At 43.4% G+C, this 17,908-nt stretch overlaps 2 protein-coding genes across 3 annotated transcripts in view; both read left to right on the top strand.

The window, feature by feature from the left end:
• Positions 1-1,697: 1,697 nt before the first annotated feature.
• Positions 1,698-4,992, top strand: LOC115200532 (interleukin-1 beta). Of its 2 annotated transcripts, XM_029763661.1 has the most exons (6): positions 1,698-1,837; positions 2,119-2,168; positions 2,357-2,558; positions 2,925-3,113; positions 3,432-3,568; positions 4,096-4,992. In XM_029763661.1, the coding sequence occupies exons 2-6, from the start codon at positions 2,136-2,138 to the stop codon at positions 4,324-4,326; spliced, it is 792 nt and encodes a 263-aa protein (XP_029619521.1). In that variant the 5' UTR covers positions 1,698-1,837; positions 2,119-2,135; the 3' UTR covers positions 4,327-4,992. The 2 variants fall into 2 exon arrangements, with proteins under 2 accessions (XP_029619521.1, XP_029619522.1); XM_029763662.1 differs by lacking the exon at positions 1,698-1,837 and having other exon boundaries at positions 1,898-2,168.
• Positions 4,993-6,242: 1,250 nt separating this feature from the next.
• The window catches only part of LOC115200531 (cytoskeleton-associated protein 2-like), a 29,482-nt gene continuing 17,816 nt past the window's right edge, over positions 6,243-17,908 (top strand). Inside the window, exons 1-7 of the mRNA XM_029763660.1 lie at positions 6,243-6,422; positions 6,878-6,944; positions 9,151-9,211; positions 9,545-11,289; positions 11,710-11,908; positions 15,929-16,084; positions 16,450-16,510. Coding sequence (XP_029619520.1) covers positions 6,353-6,422; positions 6,878-6,944; positions 9,151-9,211; positions 9,545-11,289; positions 11,710-11,908; positions 15,929-16,084; positions 16,450-16,510 — 2,359 coding nt within the window. The 5' untranslated portion in view covers positions 6,243-6,352. The remainder of the gene's footprint in view (positions 6,423-6,877; positions 6,945-9,150; positions 9,212-9,544; positions 11,290-11,709; positions 11,909-15,928; positions 16,085-16,449; positions 16,511-17,908) is intronic.

Below are 17,908 nucleotides of genomic sequence, written 5' to 3'. Positions count from 1 at the left end.
GTGTGCCGGTTTGTACTGGAAATCTATCCAGCTGGCAGATTCTAGCCTCTCGTGACATCACACAGGAAGTGAGGAAATAATGGAGTACGTTCTTTGTTATTTCACGATAGATGAGTCATTTTCCCACATTGGAAATGTAAGCAGGCTTGACATCGCAGAATATTTGATTGACAATATTAGGAAATTAAAGAATAGAACCAAAATGTTTGTCAAAGGGAAACATAGAAACTCAGATATCTTTAGAAATGGTTGAAGTTTAGTTTCCTAGGACTTTAGGAAGAAAGGTAATGATGAAACACAGTATATTGTATTAGCACTTACATTTGCATTATATTACATTTTAGTCATTTAGCAGAGGCTCTTATCCAGAGCGACTGGCAGTCAGTGCATTCATCTGTTTAGTAGGAAAAAACAACCACATATGATATCACAGTCATTTCAAGTGTAGACCCGTCCAGTAGCGGATTTAGGTGTCGGTGACATGGGCAACCGCACAGGGTGCCCGCACAAAAACATTTGGAACAGTGACATTTGCGCGATCGGTTTTCTATCGCTCATTTGCACGTCGCGTTAGTGATATCATGTCACCGTGTGGGACTGTGGGTCAATTAACCTTGTCAGAGTGGGCGCCCTGATTCTAGTTTGTGAGCTAGGCAGGCTACTGCCTGGGAAGGTCTCCCAGTCAGAAGTACGAGATGGGGAGGGGGACAGGGGTAGGTTGACCTCAGGTCTCCCCACTGGAAGCCCGAGCTAGGGGGAGCGGGGGAATCTATCAAATAGCGCACCTCTAACTTTGTACAGTACTAATGCAATTAGTAAAATCAGTCACACTACAAAATGCTACCAAATAAACCACAATTCATTCATAATACTGTGAATATATAGTTTCACAGACATGTTGTTGCATTTTTTTCTGGTTTGTGTGAAATCGTTAAGAATAATATAAAACCAGTCTGCACACCACCAAGGTGAACTGGTTTAGTCTGGACTCTTGATTGACAGTGTTGGGGATGTTAGCACATATTGATGCTCGAGTGCCAAATCAACACAAATGATATTTATGAGTCTTATTTTTGTATATATTTTTAAATTTATATAGTTTTAAATGTTATGATTTATTTATTTGTGTTGTTCCAAATGTCTGATTAGTGCAGAACGGTGCTTTTTTATTTTGGTAGTGGGGGGTTCGCCCAGAGAGCCATACAAGCTAGAACTGCCACTGGACCCGTCTTGGAAAATATCCCTTCTTAGAAAATAGCCGTTATCAACACTTTAGACGTTAAATTGTAGCATAATGTATGAAAAGTCCTTTAGAAAAGGAAGTTATACAAGGTATATTATAATACAGACATGTACATTTGTCTAATCGTAATTCATTTTACATAGTGTTGACATGAACAATATTTCAGATTTTGTTCATCCAGTAATATTGAGATCTGAAATACAATTTCTAAGAGAATCCCGGCCAAGAAAGGCATGAAAACACAACATAAATTCTTTGAATAAAGTATATTGGCAATATTACAAAACAATTACCCCCCCCCATCCTGTTGGGTGTGAATCCAGTATTTCATCACCAAAGTCATTAAAAAATGCCTTGTCCCTCATTGGTCTGGTAAGATTAAACCAGTGTTCTTCCTGCCGTGTGCGTAGAGGGAAATTCCTGGAGAGTGTTCCCAGGATGTATATAAAACATACAGGTTACCACATGTAGTCAGAAAACATTAGTTCAGAGAACAAGTTGGGACTCACAACAAGGACCAAGGACTAAAAACAAGACGCTAGTTCCTACTATCTACAAACTACAAAACAGCCAACTATAAACCTATTCATCCAGGTAAATGAAATGTAGAGTCTGTTTTTATTCACATTGGCAACCATAAACTTACTCTTACTGTATGGCTGACCAAGTAATATGTTGTTGATCTGTTGTGGCAGTCTTTATTTCTATATAGTGTTTAGTAAAAACTTTTATTTAGAACTAACTGTATATTGATTGCCTGTTTACACCAGATCTCTGAATGTGTTTTCAGATCTTGGCCATCTTTAAGCAACTGACTAAGCATGATACAATCTATGATGGACAGGAGTTTTAAAAGATCTGTTTTTATTTTCCAGATCTAACTACAGTCAATATGGAATTTGAGTCAAACTGCAGTCTAATGAAGGTGAGTCAAAGCTTAGACATGAGGATGAGACAGATCTACAATATTCGGGCATGACAGACATTCAAATGTTATTATACAGCAAATGTTAAAACAGAAGAATGAAAAAAAAACAGACCAACCACAATTCTCCATACACTAATACAACAATGTTAGATGAATGTTAAATCGACTTTCTCTGTCCTGGTCAGAACACCTCTGCCAGTGTGGCATGGAGCTCCAAGCTTCCTCAGGGTCTGGATGTGGAAATATCCCATCACCCCATCACCCTGCACTGTGTGGCCAACCTCATCATCGCCATGGAGAGGCTAAATGGTGGCAAGGGGTTTACCGTGGGAACCGAGTTCAGGGATGAGGACCTGCTAAATTTCTTGCTAGAGAGCGCAGTGGAAGGTAGGTCAAAGATCACTGGACTGGATTGGAGGAGCCCCTATGGGGCTAGCCTGACCCCATATCTGATTGTACTGTCTTGCTTCTGATGACAATGACCATAGGAGTTGACAAGACAGCACAAACAGAATGGGTTATTTTCAATGTGTACCACTATAATACCATTAGCTATCACCACTGTTCCAATGTTCACACTATAGAATACCACTTAGAATGTGTGCCCAACACATTGCTTAATTCTAACTGGTATACTGCTAGTGTGGATATCTTAACACAACTCATGGACTAGTAGTTCTGCAATTCAATCAAGTGTATTCATTCAACCATTCACTCATCTCCTACATGCTTTCTCCTCTCTCTCCTCATCAGAACATATAGTGTTGGAGTTGGAGTCGGCGCACACAGAGCGCAGGGAAGCCAGCAGAGCTCCAGGGTTCAGCAGTAAAGGAGAGTACGAGTGTAGTGTCACTGACTCTGAGAACAAGTGCTGGGTGCTGAACAAAGGATCTATGGAGCTGCATGCTATGATGCTGCAGGGAGGCAGCAGCTACCATAAAGGTATGTTAACAACCAAGGCTCAGTCCCAATTTGAATTATTCCTTACATAGTGCGTTACAATTCGCCAAAGACTTTGAGTGTGTTCTTTGGCGACCATAGATCATTAAATTACAATTTGCCTTGGGGCACTAAGCAGTGGCACTTCCTACGAATCTGAAATAATTGGAAAAGTTAGGTACATATGAGCAATATGAGATTCAGTGGAGGGGTTAAAACCAACCCCACTCTGAGACTGACAGATAGGTAGCGTACTTAGTTCACCGTTGAGTTCTGATGAATGATGCTGACTGACTCTCATCTCCTTTCCTCTGTCCTCAGTGCATTTGAACCTGTCTACATACGTAACGCCTGTCCCCAGTGAGACTGAAGCAAGACCTGTAGCCCTGGGCATCAAGGGATCCAACCTCTACCTATCCTGCGTCACATCAGAAGGCAGGCCCACCCTGCACCTAGAGGTAAATAGCACTACTACTGCTGAATATATTGTTATTCAGTACTGATAGATAGGATAATTGGCTGTTGAGGCTGGAGTTGTTTGAGTCAGACCTGGACCGTATCATGCACCACGTAGCGATGGCCATGGAGATGGTGCCTGAGCTGAAGAATGCTGACATCATCAACATTGTGTCTGAATCACATGTGGAATGTAAAAGGCTGAGTTGCAGTGTAATTAAAGGAAACTGCCAGAGAGGCCAAGGGAGACCGACCCTGGTGAAATGCGACTGGGAATGGGATACAGCGAGGATGACTATTAGTCCTGGATAGCAACAGTGTGTCGGCTTGTTCCAACCAATGATGTGTTGATTATATAAGTCATTGGTTCCAACAGCCACAACCTCAAACCAATAGCCAGAGTAACATTTCTATCCACTCCTGGTGTATGACATTTGACCTTTAAGTCAGTTTTGAGTCAGACCATTGATTTTAACCCCCTGACCATCTATCTCTCTCTCTCTCTCTCTCTCTCTCTCTCTCTCTCCAGGAGGTGGCAGACAAGGAGCAGCTGAAGTCCATCAACCATGAGAGCGACATGGTGCGCTTCCTCTTCTACAAACGGGACACCGGAATTGACATCAGTTCCCTGGAGTCTGCCCATTTCAGGAACTGGTTCATCAGCACAGCCCTACAGCAGGACAACACCAAGATGGTGAACATGTGCCAGAGGGATTCCTCCAACCGCTTAACCACCTTCACTATCCAGCGCCACAACTAAGGTGGCTGCCGAAACTGACACCACACCAGTCTCTCATAGAGATCCTATATAATTCAATGTTATTTTTTTTATTTTTGTTGAACTTTTATTTAACTAGGCAATAGAGATTCTATATGTGATTCTATAGGGCCTTTGTGGTCAGGGCTGGATTGCCACTGTCTGTACGTCTAAAGATTAGGTGTATGTTTGTAAGACACAATAACTTCTTCAGGTTGTATGTATGTATGTATGTATGTATGTATGTATGTATGTATGTATGTATGTATGTATGTATGTATGTATGTATGTATGTATGTACTGTATGCATGTATGTACTGTATGCATGTATGTATGTACTACTAGTGCAATTCACCATTGGGGTGTATTGACTTGGTCAAAGTTTACCACAAGATGGCGCCTTTGAGTCAGATTGTGGCAAGCGCCCATGATATTTATTGTACCGTATTTATTGCTGAAAGCCAAAATGAACGTATTGCTTACTGTAATTACATTTCTACTAATCATAATATTGTTCTACTATTTATTAATGTATTTATATTTCAGTGATTATACTTATTTATCATTGTATTTATTTGTCAATCTGTTGATGTTATTCATTGATACATGCAAACATTTGAATTGTCCTACATATGTGCTCTTTTGAATAAATATTCAAATGGAAATTGATATTCTCTGTCATCGATTATTATGGTTGGCTACTGTAATAACATGGTTATTGGAAGAACAATATAAAGAATCAGACAACATGCATCAAATACCAGAACCACAAGAACAAATATGAGAGGTATACCTATATTATACCAGTAATAATGTCAGTGGTGTAAAGTTAAACTTCTTTAAAGTACTACTTAAGTAGTTTTTTGGGGTATCTACTTTACTATTTATATTTTTGACAACTTTTCCTTTTACTTCAATACATTCCTAACGAAAATACTGTACTTTTTACTCCATACATTTTCCCTGACACCCAAAAGTACTTGTTACATTTTGAAAACTTAACAGGACTGGAAAATGGTCCAATTCACTCACTTATCAAGAGGACATCCTGGCTCTTAAACATCCTAGTGTTGAGATGGAATTGTTCATCAGTAAAGCAGAAGCCCAGGGATTAGTAAGAACAGTGGTTACAAATAAGTGGCAAGAGTTGTGGAACAGGAAGTCAGGGAAGACACCTGTATAAGATCCAGGAAAAGGTGGGGGCGGGGTGGTCCTCAGGCCGAGAGAGAAGGGAGGAAAGTGTAGTCACAAGGCTGAGACTGGGACACACAAGGCTCAATAGTAAGTTGAAAGTGATGGGGAAACATCTGACTGGGAGGTGTGATCATCATCACACCTCTCAGATGGAGACAGTGGAACATGTTCTATTTCAGTACCAGAAATATGTGAGATAAAAGGAGTGATTGTTATTAGATTTGAGGAGTAATGGGGGTTGAATAGCCAGGATTAAGTGAACTGCTGGGGATGTAGTATTTAATGATGTATTTTGTTTCCTTAGGGAGATGAGATTATTCGGTAGGATTTTGATTTTAAATCCTACCCAATAATCTCGTCTCCCTAACGAAACGAAATACATCATTAAATACTACATCCCTTAAAGATTTCCCCCCCCAAAAATGCACTTAATCCTGGCTATTCAACCCCCATTACTCCTCAAATCTAATAACAATTTCTCCTTTTATCTCACATATTTCTGGTACTGAAATAGAACATGTTCCACTGTCTCCATCTCCTCCTGACAATGATGACACGTCTCAGTCGGATGTTTCTCCACTACTTTTAATTCTACTGTCCATATAAAACATATAACATCTACAGAAGGAAAACAAGTATTCGGAGTGGCTGTCTGGCTGGGCGTGTTTTTTCAAATATTTGAACGAGCCAATGGGAGAAGAGTATCGTTACCCCGGCAATTTCAAACCAGACCACGAACTTGACGAAGTCGGTTTGTTTATGTTAGCTCGCTAGCGAACCATAACTCCTATTCCACTAAAATAGAGAATAATATAGCTAGCTACACTAACATAACATGTCTCAAGTGACTAGATTACAAATAGCAATGGACGCGGAAGAAATGGTTGCCCAATTTAACAGAAAAGGTATGATGTAGCTAACGTTAACTAATATTCCGCTAGCTAGCTGTATTATTTGTTTGCTAACAATGCACGCTAGCAGGCCTCTTTAGCTAACTATAGGTGACGTTAGTCATAATACAATGTAAATCATATTTTGTTTATTTATCGTTCGGTCAAGCTACAGTGGAATAACTAGATATAGGCTAGGGTACACACTAACGTTAGCTTAGTTCGGAGGAAACTTTTGGGACATTGGGCTGTTTTATTGACTCCCTAAACTAGTAACGTTAGGGTAACTAGCTAGAACCATCATCCTGTTACAACAATGTGACAGCTAGGGCTAGCTGTATGACGTTAGCCAGTTAACGTTAGATAGCTAATTTAATGGTAATGTTAAGTAGTTAGCTTTACAACTATTGGCCAGATTGTGGAGGAGTAAATTAAGGATTTGTTTTAATGTTGCTTCTTGTCTTTCACAGAATTGCGCAAACAGCAGTTGATAGAGTATTTAGCAGCAAAAGGAAGACTGAAGCCACCAAACCCAAAGTAAGAAATCATCATGGCTTGACGGCTATCTTCTTGGCCATCATATAGCCGATATAAGATGATTCATTCATTCAAGGTTTATACAAATGTCTATATGTTTATACAAATTCAGTCAAACAAACAATAGTCCATACCCCATGTCTCTACCATATATGGTTAACAAGTTACCGGCGATTTACTCTGAGAATTTAGCTTTAATGGAATTGTTATGATCAAAAACTGCTCAATATAGTAGAACTCTGAGGCGCTAACTACGAACGTCAACTAACAAACTATCTAGTGGCTGCAGGTTCGTGAGTGAAAACATGGCATTTTTCTAAATTAAATCTGCTGAATAGAAAGCTAAATATTTATTTACAAAGCTAACCGACTGAATTGCAATAGCCACCCTCCGTGAAGACAATCGGTTCTTGTTTGCATTGTATATTATTATTATTCTGTGGATTTTATATGGCTGTTGGTAACCAACTTTAAGCTGCATTACTGCCACCAACTGGACTGGATTGTGGACCAGAGACAGTGAAGGTCTGAATCCTACCCAATAATCTCGTCTCCCTAACGAAACGAAATACATCATTAAATACTACATCCCCAGCAGTTCACTTAATCCTGGCTATTCAACCCCCATTACTCCTCAAATCTAATAACAATCACTCCTTTTATCTCACATATTTCTGGCACTGAAATAGAACATGTTCCACTGTCTCCATCTGAGAGGTGTGATGATGATCACACCTCCCAGTCAGATGTTTCCCCACCACTTTCAACTTACTATTGAGCCTTGTGTGTCCCAGTCTCAGCCTTGTGACTACACTTTCCTCCCTTCTCTCTCGGCCTGAGGACCACCCCGCCCCCACCTTTTCCTGGATCTTATACAGGTGTCTTCCCTTACTTCCTGTTCCACAACTCTTGCCACTTATTTGTAACCACTGTTCTTACTAATCCCTAGGCTTCTGCTTTACTGATGAACAATTCCATCTCAACACTAGGATGTTTAAGAGCCTGCTTGGCAATAATATCCACTTCCTCATTCCCCTCTACTCCCACATGAGTTGGTACCCAGATGAACATCAAATACCCCATCTTTTTCACCCTATACAAACACTGTAAAACCTCATACAATACATCCTGTCTGTTCTGAGACACACATGAATGTAAGCTCATCAGTGCTGCACAGGAGTCAGAGCAGATGACTACCCTGTCTGTCCTCACCTCCTCCACCCACTCTGCAGCCAATAGTATGTCCAACAACTCCATTGTGTAAACAGATAAATGAGCCTGTCACCTTAAAGGGCTTCCAAGTGGCTCAGCGGTCTAAGACACTGCATCTCAGTGCATGAGGCGTCACTACAGACACCTGGTTCGAATCCAGGCTGTATCACAACCGGCCGTGATTGGGAGTCCCATAGGGCGGCGCATAATTGGCCCAGCGTCGTCCGGGTTTGGCCGGTATAGGCTGTCATTGTAAATAAAAATGTGTTCTTAACTGACTTGCCGAGTTAAATAAAGGCTCCTGTCCTCCCTGTTTTAGGGTCCTTAGATCCATCTGTGAATATATTCAAGAAAGCATAGTATTGTGTTAAATATTCACTTCCAACTGAATCTACTCCTTCCTCAACATCTCTTACCCTCTCAAGCAACCCAAGACCTATCACTTCCTTGTATATTTCTGAGTCTTTTCCTTTACTTCGCCATAGAAACGGACTCTCTCAACCTAGATTTCTCCCTGGCAATGAAAGCCAAGGATCTGGAGGTGAAACACATCCAAATGATACCATCTCACAACACCTTATAGGAAAGGGATACAACCAAGAGCGGTGCAGTTTAAACTAGTAACGGTCACAGCAAATGAACGTTCTTATTTCATCAACACTGTCAAGTACAAGTATGTTAACGTTATTCTCTACAATATTATAATCTAATGATTATTAGCACATTGTGACATCAGCTGATGTCTAAAAAAAAAAGGGGGGGGGCTTGATAACTAAATTTGATCATTTATATGTAATTTAAAATGACATCGGGCAAAGAGAACGACGTTTTCACATTCATTTCATGGCACCCTCTTGAATTGCCCTGTTTTTCTATACATTGTATGGCAGCGAGTGAAAGCCCTACAGTATTAACTAGTGGCAATATTTCAGCTTGACATGTCTTATCCATAGTCTTTTGTAAATAATGTCCTATCACACATGACTGATTTCAGACCTTATCTTCGAGATGCCGTTAAAGCAAAGCAGATCACCATGTCTACCGTGAAGGATGATGTAAGTATTGTAGCCAATCACTTTCCTCCCCTTGACACTGTCTCTCTCAAAGCAAGCCTGGCAGTTTGCTCACTATCAGTTATATAGTGAGGCTTGAGTTATAGTAGGTACCGTGTGGCTCAGTTGGTCGAGCACGGCGCTTGCGAAGTCAGGATTGTGGTTTTGATTCCAACGAGGGACCAGTATGGACATTTTTTACAATAAAAATGTGTGCACTCACTACTGCATCTGCTAAATGACAAATATAAAATTATAATGAACTGACACCCTGAGGTGTCTTTAAGCAGGAAATAGTTACGAACTATATCAACTGATATTGTTTTGTAATTACAGCTGGACCCGGGAAAAGAGAACCAGGGTCCAAATTCCCTCAAGATGAAAAAGGGAGCGGTGAAGGTTCAACCTCTGACCGCCAAAGTCCTTTCCCAAACCACTGGCACCTTCTGCAGTACCACCAACAAACAGCGCTCCGCCAACGGTCTCCTCTCTGCAGCATCGAGTACCGCACGTCTCAACGTGCTCAAAGGCACGACAAAGCCTTCTGCGGTTGCCCTAAGTCACTCAACCAGCCTGAAGACGGCTCCAGCCAGATTACAATCCACTGTCCCGACCAAAAGATGCCCAGGCACCACCAACCAACCCAGAACCCAGCCTAATCCAGCTGTTAAAGTCGGCAACACACGCTCTAGCTCAGCCAAACCCCTGGCAAATGCTGGTAGAACACGTTCAGCCAACACAACCAGGCCAAAGCCAAATATTACTGGGAAACCCTCTAACACACTCCGCACAGCCAGCACGCGGCCCGACACAGCCAGCACGCGGCCCGACACAGCAGCCAGCACGCGGCCCGACACAGCAGCCAGCACGCGGCCCAACACAGCAGCCAGCACGCGGCCCAACACAGCAGCCAGCACGCGGCCCAACACAGCAGCCAGCACGCGGCCCAACACAGCAGCCAGCACGCGGCCCAACACAGCAGCCAGCACGCGGCCCAACACAGCAGCCAGCACGCGGCCCAACACAGCAGCCAGCACGCGGCCCAACACAGCAGCCAGCACGCGGCCCAACACAGCAGCCAGCACAGCAGCCAGCACGCGGCCCAACACAGCCAGCACGCGACCCAACACAGCTGGCAGTGCCAGAATGAGTCCGAGCACAATGGTTAAAACCAAGACAGGCCTTGTGTCTTTCCAGGTGCAGCCTAGAAGCACCACCCCCCCTGCTGCAGCATCAGCCTCCCTCACCCCCCCTGTCTTGAACAGAGCATGCCCAAGCACCAGCCCAGTCCCAGCTGTGACCCAAAAGCCACCTGTTACTGCTCAGAGGAGAAGGAATCCCTTCACTGGCGTGAGTGAGACTAACCAGAGGACAACTGCCTCGGCTGTGGACAATGGGCAAAGGAGGAGCCAAGCTGTGAGCAGGACTGATTCCAAACCACTCCCAGAGAGATCCAGTAAACCAGCAGGGCAGAGACAATCTGTCACTGGACCTAAACCCATCATCCAAGGCCCTACTGGTCCTGGGCACAAGACTGCAGCTACGAAGCCAGGTGATAAAAGGACAACCAAAACCTCTCCCAGAGTTTCCATCCAAGAGGTTGAGTGTATTCAGAGGGCTGCATCACAGCACAGGGCCGAGGCTAGAGGAGCAGGAGCCAACACTCGGATATGGAAGGCTGCCTCTCGAGCCTCCACCGGGATAACAGGAAACCAATGGCAGAACACAGCTCTGAGTAGGGCCATGCATGCAGCTGTGGCTGCGATGGGACAGAAAAGCAGCGGCGAGGAAAACCGAGGCATGGTGGAGAGCGGGTGGGCAGACACTGATACCAAGAATGAACCCGATGCTCCATTGCCCTCATCAACATCTCCGGCGTGTTGGCCTAGGCCTCACAGCAGCACAGTAAATGGTGTGTGGATCCCCCAGACGGTGCCTCGCTCTGCCAAAAAGTTCAGCCATGGCCAGGAGGAGGTGGGGTGGGAGGCTGGTGTTGGCCTTAAGACACCCAGAGAACAGGCCAGGGTCGTGCCCAAGACAGAGGGCCGCAGGAAGATGACAGCTGCCCAGGAAGAGAGAATGTCAGTTTTTTTATTTTATTTTATTGTAAATTAGATAAGTACTAGGAAGTAGAATACAGTACATTTACATTTTTGTGATTTTAGCAGACAATCTTATACAGAACGACTTGAAGTCTTAAAATATTAAACTCTAGACTGGTTGAATAAGGCCTTGGATTACACAGTGCACATAACTGCTGTGATTTTGTTTGTTGAAATAACAAAATAACATCAAGATAACATTGTCATTTCACTTCAGTAAAAGGTATGTGTGTTGTTATCGTAGCATATGAATGTGCTGGGTCTTTTCCATTATACCACCATATTCTTTCCACCCAGCACCTCATTTAATAGAGTGCGGTTGAATTGGACTACAAACATCTGACTTTACCCCAACATTTTACTGAACAACCTTATATTGCACTCTGTGTGTGTCTTCAGGCAGAAGCTCCAGGAATGGCGTGAGAACAGGGGCATCTCCTACAAGCGTCCCCCCATGCCAGTGAGGCCTCCTCGGGTGCGGAGAACCTTGGCCCTCCCTCAGGCTTACTGGGACGGTATGGAGGAGGAAGTTGAGGCCAGGTCTCTGGTTGAAGCTGTGGACCGGTGCCTGGCTGACTGCATCAAGCTGCTGAATGAGGTGTGGCAGAGGAATGGGTTGGGTTAGATTACATAAATTGACAGGAATTTAAAATGTATGACAAATCAACTGGGGGGGTTGATTTGTTGCTCTGTTGACGGATTACTGTCTTGTGGCCGTTCACATGGCGTTTTCCCTCTCAGCCCACCCGCCCTTCTCCCGGACCGGCGACACTATAGCTGCCAGTTGTCAGCAAGACGCTTTTTCGTAGCTATTAAGTAGTAGATTACCAAATTCCAAAATAGTAATTAAGCTAGAATTGTGTAGTAATGTGAATAGAAAATATGTATGTCCCTAAACTCTCATCATCACTACTCAAATGACAAAATCATCAGTAGTGACTTACCACTCATGTACATGTAGTAAATAGGTAGTGAAACAATGTGTTGTTGAGTAGAACTTGTTAGGTAGTGATGAATACTAGGTTCATTTTTTTCTTCTTCATGAGGTTATGGTGATATAATGCCATCTGGTGGCAACTAGAAACTATTGCATTATTTCTTTTACTATTACAAATTGATGGTCCTTGAATATCAATATTAGTGCTTGACAAAGTACCTAACAGTCCTTGAATTTGACTTGCCACTGTCTATATGAACCCTGTAGAAATTCTGTTAGCTTTCTCATACCAGCAACCAGTGTGTTTCCCACTGCTTTTCGAGTTACTGTTCTGCCTGTCTAACATCCAGTCTAGACCACGTCCCGTGTGTCTCAGCTGGTAGAACATGGCACTTGCAACGGTTGTGGGTTCGATTCCCACAGTGGACCAGTACGATAATATATGCACTCACTACTGTAAGTCGCTCTGGATAAGCGACTAATGTTACTGCATCCCTTCTGTGACATTCCTCTGAGACCGATGGTGTGGTGCCAGCACAGCAGCTGAATGTAGACCCAGCCCTTCTTACACAATGTGTTTCCAGTTTGCTTTGTGTGTCGTGTGCTTTGTGTGTCGTGTGCTTTGTGTGTCGTGTGCTTTGTGTGTCGTGTGCTTTGTGTGTCGTGTGCTTTGTGTGTCGTGTGCTTTGTGTGTCGTGTGCTTTGTGTGTCGCCATTAATCCATCCAACACAAATATTAATTCAACACATGGTCAGGTGATGTAGTTTCTATTATTCAGGGAATAATGACCTAATAAAACAGACAGGGCTTTGGTTAAAAGTAGTGCACTACGTAGGGCAGGGGTTCTCTAACCTTTCCTTGTGGATCCACAGATGTTTCGCAATTTTGCTGTCGCCAAATGGCTCACCTTGGTGATTCAGTGAGTCGGGTGGGGTTAGTAGACGTTTGAGAACCACTGATATAGGGTGAGATTTGGAACAAAGCCTCTGCCTTCACTGCGAGAGCAAGACGTTTGGAGGAACAGGTATATTGTTCCGCAGGTGCTATTCATTAGTGGTGCAACTCTTCCAGGTTGTGTAAGACATGTACATAAACTCAGCAACAACAAAAAAAGAACCGTCCTCTCACTGTCAACTGCGTTTATTTTCAGCAAACTTAACATGTGTAAATATTTGTATGAACATAACAAGATTCAACATCTGAGACATAAACTGAACAAGTTCCACAGACATGTGACTAACAGAAATGGATTAATGTGTCCCTGAACAAAGGGGGGTCAAAGTCAAAAGTAACAGTAACAGTCAGTATCTGGTGTGGCCACCAGCTGCATTAAGTACCGCAGTGCATCTCCTCCTCTTGGACTGCACCAGATTTACCAGTTCTTGCTGTGAGATGTTACCCCACTCTTCCACCAAGGCACCTGCAAGTTCCCAGACATTTCTGGGGGGAATGGCCCTAGCCCTCACCCTCCGATCCAACAGGTCCCAGACGTGCTCAATGGGATTGAGATCCGGGCTCTTCGCTGGCCATGGCAGAACACTGACATTCCTGTCTTCCAGGAAATTACTCACAGAATGAGCAGTATGGCTGGTGGCATTGTCATGCTGGAGGGTTATGTCAGGATGAGCCTGCAGGAAGGGTACCACATGAGGGAGGAGGATGTCTTCCCTGTAACGCACAGGGTTGAGATTGCCTGCAATGACAACAAGCTCAGTCCGATGATGCTGTGACACACCGCCCCAGACCAAGACGGACCCTCCACCTCCAAATCGATCCCGCTCCAGAGTACAGGCCTCGGTGTAATGCTCATTCCTTCCTTCACCCCTGGTGAGACAAAACCGCGACTCGTCAGTGAAGAGCACTTTTTGCCAGTCCTGTCTGGTCCAGCGACGGGGGGTTTGTGCCCATAGGCGACATTGTTGCTGGTGATGTCTGGTGAGGACCTGCCTTACAACAGGCCTACAAGCCCTCAGTCCAGCCTCTCAGCCTATTGCGGACAGTCTGAGCACTGATGGAGGGATTGTGCGTTCCTGGTGTAACTCAGGCAGTTGTTGCCATCCTGTACCTGTCCCGCAGGTGGGATGTTCGGATGTACCGATCCTGAGCAGGTGTTACACATGGTCAGCCACTGCGAGGACATTTTTACATTTACATTTTAGTCATTTAGCAGACGCTCTTATCCAGAGCGACTTACAGTAGTGAATGCATACATTTCATACATTTTTTCCCCCCGTACGGATCCTGCGTGGGAATCGAACCCACAACCCTGGCGTTGCAAACACCATGCTCTACCAACTGAGCAACTCAGCTGTCCGTCCTGTCTCCCTGTAGCGCTGTCTTAGGCGTCTCACAGTACGGACATTGCAATTTATTGCCCTGGCCACATCTGCGGTCCTCATGTCTCCTTGCAGCATGCCTAAGGCACATTCACGCAGATGAGCAGCGACCCTGGGCATCTTTCTTTCGGTGTTTTTCAGAGTCAGTAGAACGCATCTTTAATGTCCTAAGTTTTCATAACTGTGACCTTAATTGCCTACTGTCTGTAAGCTGTTAGTGTCTTAACGGACCGTTCCACAGGTGCATGTTCATTAATTGTTTATGGTTCATTGAACAAGCATGGGAAACAGTGTTTAAACCCTTTACAATGAAGATCTGTGAAGTTATTTGGATTTTTTACAAATTGTCTTTGAAAGACAGGGTCCTGAAAAAGGAACGTTTTATTTTTTTGCTGAGTTTACATATCCTGGGGCTACTAACGTCACCTGATGGACTTCCCCTTGGTTGTTTTGCCATGGAGTACTGCAGTCAATGTGTTGATAGAACTTTGGTAGCATTTTCCTCAAGTTTGCTTTGTTAAAGTCCCCAGCTACAATAAATGCGGCCTCCAGTGAAGTTCTTTGAGGGCCGTTGTGGTATTGGCCTGAGGGGGAATATACACGGCTGTGATTATAACCGAAGATAATTCTCTTGGTAGGTAATACGGTCGACATTTGATTGAGGTACTCTAGTTGGGGTGAACAAAAGGACTTGAGTTCCTGTATGTTATCATAGTTACACCATGAGTCATGAAACATACACCCCCGCCCTTCTTCTTCCAGGAGAGATATTTATTCCTGTCTGCACGATGAACTGATAACCCAACTGGCTGTACTGACTCAGACAGTATATCCAGAGAGAGACACGTTTCAGTGAAACAGAGTATGTTACAATCCCTGATGTCTCTCTGGAAGGAAATCCTTGCCCTGAGCTCGTCAACTTTATTATCCAGACACTGAACATTAGCGAGTAATATACTCTGAAGTTGTGGGTGGTATGCGCGCCTCCTGAGTGGGACTAGAAGTCCACTTCGAGTATGTCTTCTCCGCTGGTGACGTTTTGGATTGGCTTCAGGAATCAGTTCAATTGCCTGGGGGGGTACGAACAAAGGATAAGATTTGGGAAAGTCGTATTCCTAGTGAGTTACCGCCGCTCTGATATCCAAAAGTTCTTCCCGGCTGTATGTAATAACGCAACATTTGCAGTATTCAGTTTGTATTATTTCCTACATTATTAGGCAAGCAAAGTGGCCTAGGGGCTAGAAGCACGGCTGCCCTCTCTATCAACACCATTTCTTTTTCTGTGTCTCTGTTTCTGTGTCTCTGCCTGACTGTGTTTCTGTGTGTTTCCCCCACCCCCTACAGGGCTGCCTGTCCTCCCAGGTGCAGGAGATGCTGTCCACTGTGCCCATGGCCGAGAAGTTCTCCAAGTACTGGATCTGCCAGGCCCGTCTGATGGAGCGCCAGGGCAACCTGGAGGTGCTGCCGCTGTTTGAAGAGGCTGTGCGAGTGGTGTTAGAGGTATAGCATACTCCCTTTACCTCACCTCTCGCTCTCTCTGTACCTCTACCTCTCCATCTCTATACCCCATGCCTCTCTATCTGTTAGAGGAGGCAGAACTAGTCTTCCTGCAGGTGAAAGCTACTCTCTCATTCCTCTATCTGCTCTGTTTTTCTTCTTTTATCATTCTCTCTCCTTCCCCACCATGGGGAATCTTAGTCTAGCAACATCAATCCTCTTTCTCTAGCTGTGTGTGTGTGTGTGTGTGTGAGGGATTATACCTTCTCTGAAGAATTCTCTAAACTAAATTTAGAGTTGCCTACTTTGGTATCTATTTCATTTAAACTAGTAATATGATGGTTTGGTATCTATTTCCTCTCTTTCAGCCAGTGGATGAGCTGCGGACTGTTGTGTTTGAGATGCTGAAAAAGAAGGAAGAGACACAAGGTAATGAGGAAACTAGAAAGGCAGCAACATCTGTAATAAGTGGCTCTATCTCGATTCATCTCGATTCCTCACATCCTATCTCCTTGCCTCTTTCTCAAAAGGTATTGGAGAAGAAGGTCAGAGGGGAGGGACCTTGGACCTTCTCCTCCAATATGGTTGAAAAAGAAGCAAGGAAAGACAAATTGAGATAGAAATTTGAACCAGTCTGTGTTTGATTCCCCATCTGAACTTCATCCCCCTACAAGGCCTGTCTCACTAATGTGGCAGTTTTTACACTTGTTTAGGATACTTTGTTCCTGCCAAAACCAGCACGTAGATCTAGGAAGACACACTGCTGTGTCAATGGCTTTCTTTCTGTTGGCCGTACCAGGGTCACGCATCTTCAAAATGTTCAAATCAGTTTGCTGCTGTATTTTCTGTTATAGAAAATATTAAGTAAAGATTCTTTCCACTGTCAAGATTTGTGGAAGGAATCCAACCGAGGCTCAAATCCTAAAAGAATATATTATGGCTATTGCCATGCTCTTCCATGTGTTGAGTCAGTTCCAGTATTCTGATCATATGTTAATCATTTTGTCATCATGGATTTTGAATGCTAAGTAATAATGGGGGAAAAGTGTCCAGACGTGCAGTGAATAGTTGTGGTTCATATTACTGAACATCTGCTGAAAGCCCCGAGACGTCTGATTTCACAAGAGAGCAGGTTTCTGACTCATGTTACCAGTTACTAATGAATAATATCATTTAATATGCATGGAGAGGGGATAAGTATGGATGTTGTTATTGCTATTAAGTCTCTGAAGTAGAGGTCGACCGACTATGATTTTTCAACGGCGATACCGATTATTGGAGGACCAAAAAAAAAGATACCGATTAATCTGCCGATTTGTGTATATTTTTTTATATATATTTGTAATAATGACAATTACAACAATACTGAATGAACAATGAACACTTTTTTTTTATTTTAACTTAATATAATACATAAAATCTATTTAGTCTCATAAATAATGAAACATGCTCAATTTGGTTTAAATAATGCAAAAACAGTGTTGGAGAAGAAAGTAAAAGTGCAATATGTGCCATGTAAAAAAGCTAACGTTTAAGTTCCTTGCTCAGAACATGAGAACATATGAAAGCTGGTGGTTCAATATTCCCAGTTAAGAAGTTTTAGGTTGTAGTTATTATAGGAATTATGACGCGTCGTCTATTTCTCTCTATACAATTTGTATTTCATATACCTTTGACTATTGGATGTTCTTATAGGCACTTTAGTATTGCCAGCCTAATCTCGGGAGTTGATAGGCTCGAAGTCATAAACAACGCTGTGCCTCAAGCTGCTGGCAAACTCAGTAAAGTGTTGTTTGAATGAATGCTTACGAGCCTGCTGCTGCCTAC

The sequence above is a fragment of the Salmo trutta genome, chromosome 9 (assembly GCF_901001165.1).
Source record: "Salmo trutta chromosome 9, fSalTru1.1, whole genome shotgun sequence".
Lineage (NCBI taxonomy): Eukaryota > Metazoa > Chordata > Actinopteri > Salmoniformes > Salmonidae > Salmo > Salmo trutta.
This window is presented reverse-complemented; position numbering and strand designations above follow the sequence as displayed.